The sequence below is a fragment of the Ambystoma mexicanum genome, chromosome 5q, assembly GCF_040938575.1.
Source record: "Ambystoma mexicanum isolate Mex_15411 chromosome 5q, UKY_AmexF1_1, whole genome shotgun sequence".
Classification (NCBI taxonomy): domain Eukaryota; kingdom Metazoa; phylum Chordata; class Amphibia; order Caudata; family Ambystomatidae; genus Ambystoma; species Ambystoma mexicanum.
The window spans coordinates 591,269,195-591,280,686 of record NC_090933.1 but is presented as its reverse complement, the minus strand read 5'-3'; the positions used below and the strand labels follow the sequence as shown (position 1 = coordinate 591,280,686).

The 11,492-nt window shown below is 44.7% G+C and overlaps 1 protein-coding gene across 1 annotated transcript in view; it reads right to left on the bottom strand.

Moving 5' to 3' along the window:
* Positions 1 to 291: 291 nt before the first annotated feature.
* The window catches only part of XKR4 (XK related 4), a 916,393-nt gene continuing 905,192 nt past the window's right edge, over positions 292 to 11,492 (bottom strand). The window contains exon 3 of the mRNA XM_069621058.1: positions 292 to 4,721. Within this exon, the coding sequence (XP_069477159.1) occupies positions 3,775 to 4,721 (947 nt within the window). The 3' untranslated portion in view covers positions 292 to 3,774. The remainder of the gene's footprint in view (positions 4,722 to 11,492) is intronic.

Genomic DNA, 11,492 nt, shown 5'->3' with positions numbered 1-11,492 from the left:
TCTCCCCAACACCCCGGTTGGATCCCATGCAGTGTCTGTGTAAGCTTTCTCGCAGGGCAGCCCCATCCTCGGCCTTTCTTCAGGGGTAGTCAGCTAGCTCCAGTTGTGATTGTGGAGTCATAGAGCCAGCCGACATGCCCAGACAGCGGCCAATGTGTCGAGGGCACCCGGCTGATTTCACTTGCATTAGGCCGGAATTCCACGGCTACTCAACAATGACTTGGTTCCACTGGGAACCGCAGAATGTGGATTTGCGGGCCGATTCCAAATAAAAACACTCTGGAGAGAAAGTCCAACATAGCCACTAATGTTTACTGCCACATTTACCAACCACTTAAAAAGACATAAATGATCCAGGTGAATTTCTGCCACCTGCAATGTCCCCGCTACCGCACAAATCAGCTGTGTCCAAAACAATATACATTCTAGAGACATCCGGCATTGCAAGCTGAGCATACGTAACACAAGGAGAGGAGACATGTCTTAAAACGCTCACTGTTTAAAAACATCACTTGGAGAACAATATTTCCAGCTAACCTCTGGTATTGTACATTATTACACTTTGTGACATAAATGACCAGGTTCACTAGCAGCATATAGTAACCCACGTTACTTTGAGTACCTGACAGTAAAGGTCAAAATGGCACATCACAAAATCTTGCCCGACTTGACATGGAAAGATTACAAGCAACCATGGCTGATTGTGGCCCGTATTGTTCAACTCTTCTGCATCAGACATCTCTTTCGCTGAGATTTTTGGTGTGTTTCTTTTGCAATTTGTCCAAATGGCCCAGATGAGGTTGTTGGATTTGTTTTGCAACAGGAAATGATAAAAAAACAGTTCTTTTGTCTGCCTAGATTTTATAAATATCTCTTCATTAGATGTTTACTCCAAACATGTCTACCATTAATGGGAGCAAGAAAAAGCTATCATTTCTTAAAACAGATGGAAGCAGCGTTCATTTGCTGTGAAGGAGGACGCACGCGAGCGCCTAGGTGTAGGTGAGCTCAGGCTAGCACAGTGGGCCTGATCAATGCTGAGCTGACGTCTGCAAAAGTTATAGCAAGGCAAGATAAACCAACAACACTGATGCCTAGAAGGCCAGCATTGCTGTACTTTGCAGTTAGCAGAAGCCCCCCACCCCAGCATTAACATTTCCTGGGACCTTTCCAGCTGTGTTGCAGTGATGAAGCTTTCTTCACTAAAAAAGCAAACATTTAACATGGTAGGTAGACATTGTACACACCCATTTCAGGTGTATTCGCGGACAAATCAATTGCGGATGCAACGTTTGAAATTATTTCTGTTCTTTCTCGATGTATAGTACTTGTATCCCAAAATGCCACTACAATTGTTTTATAGTGACAAGCTCCAATTATAATTGTTTATCTTGTGATAGTGGGTTCAGTTGTGTTGGTACAGTAGGGCTGGTAGAAATAGTGGACTTATTTATGCTAGAGGTGCTTACACATTTAAATGGCAGACATGTTGGTTCTTTACATACCAATCACGAATTAACCCCTGCAGTGTACGTGTACAAGCTATGTGTGGTCTCTGTCTCCCTGACACACACCCCTAAACCCAAACACACACACCGCTTTTAAAATCAGAAGCTTGGAATTGGACATCATGTTGAAATTGTGCTCACAAAAGATTCTGAACCGAACCAGCCATTTTAAAACAGTGTTTTTTTCAGATCTACTGCGTAGCTCGGAGAGCCCCTTAACAGACTTTGTTGGAAGGGCAAAGGAGAGCAGGGCCTTTATAGATTTCCTGCGATCGGCACTTGCAGTCGCAGTGCCCTCGGCTCGTTACAATTACTTTTGAATCTTCTGCTTCATGTACAAAAATCTGGACCCGTCTGCCATGTTGGCCAAGAATTGGGAGAAGGAAGAGCACTGTCCAGGGCAGATTCCCCTAGATTCAGAGGTGAATTGGGGCGAGCAAGCCACTCGTATAACCACAGGATAACGTATTATCTGGAAACCACATTTAAAATTGGCAACTGTCTTGATATTAATGTTTAAGTGGCCCATGGATGTGTCCACAAAGACGCAAACGGCAACATAAATGTGTTTCGTGTGAGGTGTGTGTCCTCGGCCATTAGCAGGGTGTTTTGCTCGTATAATAAACTTGGAGACGCCTATTACAATGTACCCAAGAGAATGAGCGGAGGTGTAAGGTATAATGTCTATAAAAAGTAATACCTTTGTAAACCATATTTTACTTTACAAAAATATTAAAATGACCCATGAGTTCATTCCACTCTGTATCGGCTTAAAAAAAATTCTATCGACTGTGAACTTGCACCATTAATGCAAATGAAAGCACCGTCAGGAGATACTTTTAACATATACCGGGATAACATTAACTAGATCTAGTCAGGTACATTTTAAACCCAGAACGTTTGTCAAAAATGACAACTGTTGTACGCCTGGTTATTCGTTGCTCTCCAGAGCACTGGGAATAAAGTTTTGTTCATAGTCGATGGATGCTATTCCGCATACATTGCCGCTCCTGTTGTGTTCGAAAGGCTGATAAGATGGCGGCCGACCTCCCAAGAAGCATGCTGCTTGGCTTTGCATTAGGGCCACAGCGACCCCTGTCTGTCCGTATTGAGAGCTCAGCGGGTCTACCCTTCTGGCAACAGGAGCGCTCCTTTGCGCTACTCAATGTTTGGCACTGGAAAGGTACAGCATCTTGCGTTTGCAATCCTCGCCGTCGCGCATGGTCATGTGGAGTCAATGCATTCCAAGTCCTGCCACAGACCCCAAGCGTCCATCCCCAGGCATGCCCCCCGTAAACTGCAGCCTGGATATTTTCTTTGCTGCCTTTTTTTCAACTGAATTTTTCATCATGATTATCATTTCATTCGGATCCCTTGCTTTTTCAGAAGGTCTGGGTAATTTGGGAAGTTGTGTCGTCTAATCGTTTCTTTTACTACAAATGTAGTCACCTGCATAGTAAAATGTATCTCATGCATTGTATGTGTGCATCTATTAACTTGTCCCTGCCGGGAACAGTTGTGAAAGAGGACAGTTCCCGCATACTACCACATCCGAACAGAGGCAGATACAGAGCCATTTTCTCAGTACCCATCCTAAATTGCACGTGAACATGGATAGCTTTGTCTAATGCAAACACGCTGACAAAGATGATCTTTTGTTTTATGGCTCCAACATCTGTTTTTTTTTTTAAATCAGTTCCGAGAGTGCGTCTATCGCCATTTTATAGACCAGCCACTTGTCCAAAAGGGCAGCAATTTCGAAAGAAACTTACGAGTTTCCATAACAGTATCATTGCCAGGTGTGAGAAAATAAATATTAGGACATGTACGCGTGTGTACTTATTGACAGACCCGCCCGCCAAAATGCCCACCATTCCTGTGAATATACTTAAAGATGTGATTACTGAAAATTAAGATGTGTGTCGGATAGGTAACGGCTAGCTAGCCGCAGCCATATTGTGGTAATGGTGTCATTTTCTATATTGCAATTCGTACTTCCCTGGTAGGGATTCATTTAGGCAGCTACCTTTTCTGCTGTAAAATGACCTTGATGTATGGATCAAATGATAATCATGATTACGAGTCAGGTAAAACACGTGGACAAGGCTTGGTGACCCCCTATTGGCTACGAACGCCAGCACTTGATGTCCCAATCTTGAATGAAGCATAGTTATTGCCACAGTCTTGCTGAAAACCCCCATTTCAGATGGTTGCCTAACGTGGCTGAGCCCTGACACTTGTAATGCTTGAGCTGTTTGCTATTGTTTTACAATGTGGTTTCATATTCTAAGCGCTCCTGAATGAGGGCATCGTCTTTGTACTGTAGCCGAGGAGGAGCAGGCGAACATTCAAAGGCTAGAATGGCCTTCCGTAGGCTTCTGTCCAACACGTGTCTCTCCCAGGCCGGGTACCTGTTCCTAAACAGGTCAATTTTAATGACAGACTCTTCAATCCGAGGGGGCCGGGAAGATGGGGTTGAGGGAGCAGTCGGTCTCACTTGAAAGACCGGTGCACAGCCATCCCGTTCAGTATACTTCTGATCGCGGTCACCGGCCATGCTGCGGTTGTTTGACATTGACCTCAAAGTGTTTGAGGCCACTTCTGGGGGCAAAGGGAAGGCAGAGATTGGGTCCTCACAAGCACAGCTTGGCGATTGCCCAAACCTTGGTCCATTGGGATGAAAGAAGGCATAGTACATCAGCATGAAAACAATGCCGGTTAAAAAGCTGCTGAATACCACGCACAGTGCCGAGATGGCAAACGCGTCTGCAATTTGCGGGTTCTTGTAAAGGTACCACAGGGCACTCAAGGCAGTGTTTTCCAAAAGGATGACTAAATAGTAGATGAAGAGTCTGCACCGTGTCCTTCCTTCCTTTACATTGAACCAGCTGAAGATATAGATGATCCCAACCACCATGTCGAAAACAATCTCCTCCCACTTGGTGATGCAGAATTCCGTCTCGCAATGAACGATACAGAAGGTCATGATGCACCAGTGGAGGACGATGAAGACTCCAAAGTAGAGCTGGAAAACGGAGGCAAAGAGAGCAAAGGTGATCACCCTGGCCGCAATGGTGAAGAAATGCCAGCAAAATTGGATGATCACTGCCATGTAACTGATGGGCTTCTTGTCATCTCGGGAGTCACGGAGGGCTTTCTGGTACGATGCTAAAGCCCATGCCAAGGACACCAGAGAGGCCGCAGCTGTGAGACCTGAAACAAGTAGAGAGGGCTACAGTCAAACGATGGAAAAGATCATTCAGAACAGTTAACACACGATCAATGTGGCTGCAGAGTACACAACAAGCAATTTGCCAAGATGAAAAGATAAGACAAGACTTTTAGCAGTCGTTAAATATTAAATGCCTAAAGACACACCTAAATCTCCTACCCCATGCAAGAGGCAACCACAAACCTATCACCTGATTCAACATTATTTTTAAAGACATGTAATAGCTTAAAGACCTGTGTTGCTAAGGATTTGGATCCTGAGATTTCTTAAAGGGGAATGCAAAGAGGCTCATCTTTTCATCCTGAATTTATTATGTTTTTAGGACACCCACCAACATGACCATGGTTTAAAGAACATTAACAAGACATTGGGAAACTCTGTAACATCAATACTTTGAAACATCTAAAAGTTCCTTTCCTGTTATGCAGCATCTCATTTGATGTGGTTTCTTTTTACAGACTCATGTCTTGCAAAACAGCACAACCTCTATTCATTGGCTGAATTCACAGAAAGTGTCAGATGGCAACCAGAAGAAATCATTGCGCGCTCTTGTAGGCAACCCATTGCAGAAATTATCATAAAGTATTGCCATCAACTTGCATTTCCTCTCCATCTTGAGAATTATTGATTCTCTTCACAGAAACACTTGGTGACCTTTGCGTAATTAGATGTATTTTCTCCAGCAATGTACAAAGTTATCGGAGACCTGGTATACCGTCTACTGAGGGTAGGCTGTGGTATGTAACAATGCCATTGACTAATTCTGATTTAAGTGCTTAAGTGTTCGTCAAGCAAAGGTGGTCCATAGTTGCCACCTGTGCCAGCCATATGCCTTCCTCTAAGCTGCAAGTCTAGGCCAGGAAATGTATTTCCACCACTGAAAAGACCTTGCATCATCTGCTTTTTGGACAATATTTGTAAGTCCTTTTTCTCTGAATGATCTCTTTCCCATATGATATGATATGATAGCTTATTTATAACACGCTTAACACCGAGAGGTTTCTAAATGCGGACTTGGGGATCGAACCTGTGGTGCTCCGTGTTGTCTTACATTCAAGGCGAGCATGTTGCCCCTGAGCTATCCTCCCGAGACAGTATATTCCCCTTTAGGGATCTGCAAACGTGAGTAAAGCTAAATATGCATGCTTTATTGAGAAGTGGACCTCTTATGAACAAAGGGGTTTTGACATTTTAATTCAGTGATTTTTTAGGCACCACATGACACTCAAAGGCCATTTTAGGGCACCACGTGGTGATGGGTGGAGCACAGAAGGAAGTGGAGCAGTGCTGCAGAATGAATACAGTGCTTCTTGTGAGTGCAGGTGCCGATGTCCTGTGGTACTTGGCTTTTAGGGCATACATAGATGACAGAAGACAATGTTTGGGATGCTTTCAACCTCCCCGCTGACCCTCAGAGGGCTCAGTACAAGCTGCTGTGCCGGGATCAGTTTGCTCCACATCTTGGGGCAATTCAGCCATAGCTAGGCTTTCTAAGGGCATTGACTGCAGCAAAAGATCAAAGAGGGTTTGCAGTAGTTTGGGATTCCCTAACATCTGTCAGTGCAAACATCTGGAAAAAGGGGATTCCTGCAGGTAGTTAACCAGTTGCCACATAGCTAAAAGGAGAAGTGATAATGGCGGGGGAAATTATGCGACACTGGATTGCTGCATGTCTTGTGGGAGAGAAACAAGATAAACTGATCAACGAGGCACTGTGCTGTGTTACGAAGAGGGGATCCAATGGGCAACCAGACGCACAGGCAGTGGGGACATGGCTACACTTTGAGGAACCTTCATGAAGAATTAGACCATAGATAGTGCCCTGCCCTGTCATTAATGGGACGAACATGATCACAGAAGGGATACCACCATCTCCGACGGGAACTGGAGGATAACTACGACAAACACAGAGGGATGATCCCATCCGGAATTATTTCCGGCCAATGTTGCTTACTTGCTCGAATGGGCCGAAACATCATACATCACAGTAATAGCAGCTCTGCTGATTAAGAAATAATGAATACTTCTTCATGCACGTATGAGAGAAGCCACTTCATTTAGTGCTTGATTCGACATGCATTTCTACTTAATACCTGATTTGAAATGTGTTTACACAAATACAAAAAACATCATTAAATAACGCATTCGAAGCAGTTAAGCACGCAAAATAAGGGAAAACACAATGAATGTACGTATTTACAATGATAAAAAAAAACAGAAATGCAAAGAAAGACATCCAGGTACTCAATGTCATGAAGCTACACCGGGCTTCCATAGCCCCCCTTGTCACTAATTTCTTTCCCTTGAAAATAAACAAAGGGCGAGGGCAACTATTCTGTATCTATTCTAGGGGGTAGGGACACATCAAGGGACGAAGACGGTGTATGTATATGATGCAAAGAGATGACTTCACATGCAGGAAGTACACCTTTTCATTGCAAGGTGGGGACAGTATCTGAGGGGTTTGGGGGTTACAGTCTGGAAGAAACCTATGAATGTGGCTTTAAGCTCCTGTTCCAAGGGCTGGTACGGGGGGACAGCCTGGTAGCACAAATTAATGCCCCAAGCGAAGCGAGGGCCATGAACGAGAGCTCCCGCCAATTGGCCCCAAATCAAACACTTGGAACTGGGTCTTAAGGCAATTAGCACCCAGGGGCTACCAGAGCGGTAACCAGGGGGGCTAAAAAAAAAAGTATTTCAGTCATTGAATGGGACGCCTGGCGCATCCCAATTAATGACTGAAAATACTGTCCAAAGATGGCCACCATGGAAAGGCAAGGTGGGGCTCCGTACGGAGCCCCTCTTCCCTTTCCATAATGGCCGTCAGGAGCAGAGTGGACGGTGCCAGTGCAGTCTCAGCCAAAATAAGGTAGGGGGGAGGGGAAATATAAACAAATTATAATAAGGGGGCGGAGGGTGGGGGAAAAATGGAGCCGGCTGGCAGGTGGGTTGGAATCCAGGCTTTCACCGGTGGTTCAAGGACCCGTACCTAGCCACCTGAGTGGCTGGCTGCCTTCACCAGGGTGCTAATTGTGACTATTTATGTGGCACACATCTCAAACTGAAATGTCACTTGCCACTTAAGAAATTAAAATGGGAATACTCAAATGGTACTCATTCTCTAAATCTTAGAGTAATGACATTTGTCTGATCGGCTGGGATGGGAATCTGTGACCCCAAAGATAACTGTTCCTGCAGCAGACTCTCAACTCATGGAACTATCTGACCAGAGGAATGCAAATTCTGTTTTTACGATTCACCTTGAATTCAGCAACCACACCAAAAGAAGGCGAGGCTGGTGATTTAACCTTAATCTTCTGCCTGATCTCGTTGTATGGGACATTCTATGTCCCTAACATATTATGATGTGTAAGTACGGCATCCTTATCAATATTTAGCGAATATTTCACATGCAGGCAGTATGGGCCCATTAAACCTACAAGCCAAAGGAGTAAACCACAGACTACTCACATATGGAGGTACCCTCTGTAATTTACCCCAGAACACGTATAAATTATGAAGTTTTTGGAATGGAAATAATGATTTTATTCAAACATACATCATAACATTTACAATATTACACTAATCCTGGACTGCAATATGTTAGAACATATATCGATTTTGCATAACCTGGATTGCAAACAGCCTGCAGTACAGGCGAATCCCTTGTTATGTCACATGCTATGCTACAGAATGTGTTATGGGGTATTGGAACATGATGGAGTTTTACATGGAGGTGAGAGTGTGAGGTGTGTTTTGAAGCCAGTTTCTCGAAGCACTCAAGTGTGCATTTTGTTTGCTTGCCATCCTTTCTAGGGCACTTGTAGCAGCACTCTTCTATTTTTTTACTCTTGTGCCAGGCGCTGGTCGACAGCCCAGACTCGACAGATTTTTCTGAATCACCCGGGCATTCACTGTCCTTCATGTGATACAGCGATCAATCAATTCCTCTGCCCATGTTAGTACTGCAAATCCAGTTTCCCCGTCCCCTGCTGACCAGGCCTCAATTCTGGGCTCTACAGGGCTCTTTCCCAGCTGCAGTCTTTCTCCTTCCATCCCTAAACTGCAGACCTCCCTCCTCCAAAAGTTTCATTTTTAGACACCCTTCCTCCAAACTCCCTTCTTTCACCTGTTGGACGTCATCCTTTTAAGTGCAGAACCCAGCTGCGATTTGAATGCACGAGTGCCTTGTTTGTGAACCTCAGAATGTAACTGCTCGGCTATTATACATTTCTATCAAATAAGACGAACATAGTCGTCCTCAGTGCATAACAGGTGCACAACAACCTCTTTCAAGTGTTGAAGCACTAAAAACGCCCCCTATCGTCCATTAATTAGTAAATGTCAGGTTCAGCGTAGCATTGAAAGGAGAGGGACTGGGAGTAAGTGTACATTCCATCTCCATCTCCTCCCCACAACACTAAATAACTCATTTTCCATTGCTACTGTGAGTTCCTCTGTCATACCCAGCACCTAGAACCCTAATTCCCTCAATGCGCTGCTACGGCATCTAATACTGCAGTGACCAGATGATTCTATGTCACTGTTCAACAAATCATTAGTATTGGTTACTTATTTCTTTATTGGAAGTTTACAAAGACTACAATTTCCTGAATGCCCTCGTTTGTTAAATGAAAGTTCCGGACTGACAAAGTGCTTTATCAGTGACATGGAGCTATACGGCCATCCTACTTACGGTGAACTGTGGGAGAAGTGCTGTTTCCTTGGGTCCATGAAAGGTTACGCTGATTACATTTTAGTACGTGGCCGGGGGTGGGGGGGAGGTGTGAGACGGCCTCCCAGCAAATGAGCAGGCTCAGAACAGGGTCTTTACCACATGGAAAATACTCTGTTCTGAGCCTCCACAGAACGGGAGGCCACTATCTTCCCTCGCCGAGAATCAGGTAAAAGTGCACCTTCGTGTCCACTACCCCTTCCTCCTTTTCAACATCTCCAAGCCCCCCCAAACCCACTTACTTTGGACTGCTATGTCCCTCATAGGCACTGAGAACACTAGTGTTCCCAGGGCAGCCCTAAAATGGCCGCCAAGGAAAGCAAGAAGGGACCACATGTAGTTTGCTTCGTCCCTATCTATGGCAGACATCTTGATTTGTAGTTTTTATCTCGAGCTGAGAAATGGCAAACACGCTGTTTCTCAACTTGAGATAAAAACACTATTAGCACCGGGGTACAACGTGCTGGGGTACAAATAGCAATCTAACGCTGGCAATGGGGCACTGAAGGCTAGGTAATGCCCCAAGGTGTACGTTAAAGTCCTCGCTTTGCTCAGGCTTCTAACTGATGCCCCGTTGCTCAGGTTATATTGCTTTAATAGATCATCGGGGGTGGAATGATCTGACCGACTGGTGTTGGGAAAGATATTGGAATTCCCGAGAACCAACATAAAAAAGCTAAATACATGCTTTTATTGATAGCTTCATGCAAATAGATGTATAGTTTAACAAACACATATATCTATCGTTTGAATCCTTTAGCCCTAGCGTGAATACGAAAAGGCCCTTTTCCCCCTTGAGCGTGCTTCATGCCTAATCGGCCCTTTTGTAGAATCATCAGGAACAGGATGCATTCCTGGAAGCAAGAGGGGACGCTAGCTGCCAGTGCTTGCTTTCTCCTTGATGTAAGGCACTTGTGTCAATTTAACTTAAGTAATGAGCATCTCAGAAAAATGCTGCAGCACACAGGTTTCCAGACAAGCTACTTAGTACTGCCAAGAGATATTTACATCCAGGCTGGCTGACTGAAATGCTGCATACAAACATTAGCAGCCCATGCTTTAGCAGCAGAGCTCTCCAACTCTCTGCTTCGGGACCTGAGCCATGTATTTGTTGTGTAGCTTTTAACTCTTGCAATTCGGGTTTGTGTACACTACATGAAGTATGAGAAAGTCACTTGGTGTAGTGACTACTGTACTCCTAGTCCATAATCTCATTTCCCCCATATACCCTCCCACCATCCCTTCAGAATATAGCCACGTGAGAGAAACAGCTAGGCAAATGGAAAGTGAATGACAGGATAAGCTGATGGATTGGGCCAGGGTGGGCTCGACCTGTGTTGCAGTTGCACCCTGACCCTCCCTCCCCTCTATCCTGGTAGCATGAAGTACAGTTTCCCCAAAATTGATGTTTATTAATCTGGAACGGATCCAGTCCTTTCCCCATAGAGAAACATCCCAAAGGTATGGAAGAAATGGGATGGGGCATAGGAGTGCTTATTTTAACATTCATAGAAGTCACCCTTCTTCCACTTTCAAGTCCATTCATTGTTAGATTTCATGGATGCAGCTGATACCAAATCCTATCCCAAACCTTTCCATGGCAGTCGAAGATTACATTGTAGATTGTGCTTTCGTAATTTACTCCTGGAGGAGATAATGGGTTAAATACAGAATGATGTGCCAATCATCAGTGTCGGTCACCACCACTGGTTGGTAACTGCACATCGGACCTGCCTTCCAAGCACATGTCCAAGATGCAGTATGCATGCCTCCGCTGCAGCAATACCCCTCTTCCACACCCTCCGCTCCTCCGAATCCTATGGTACTCATAGCTACATGAGCGATTCCTGACGTCACTGTTCTTGTTACCACTGCCTCCTTTTACCTGCATTGTCCTGTTCTCGTTTGGCTCATTTCCATTGTACTTGGCATGTCGGTAATCAAATTGGTCACCAAGCCTTTTTCTTTTTCGCACATCTGCGGTACCCCCATCTTTTTCCTTCTCTTTAAAACCTGC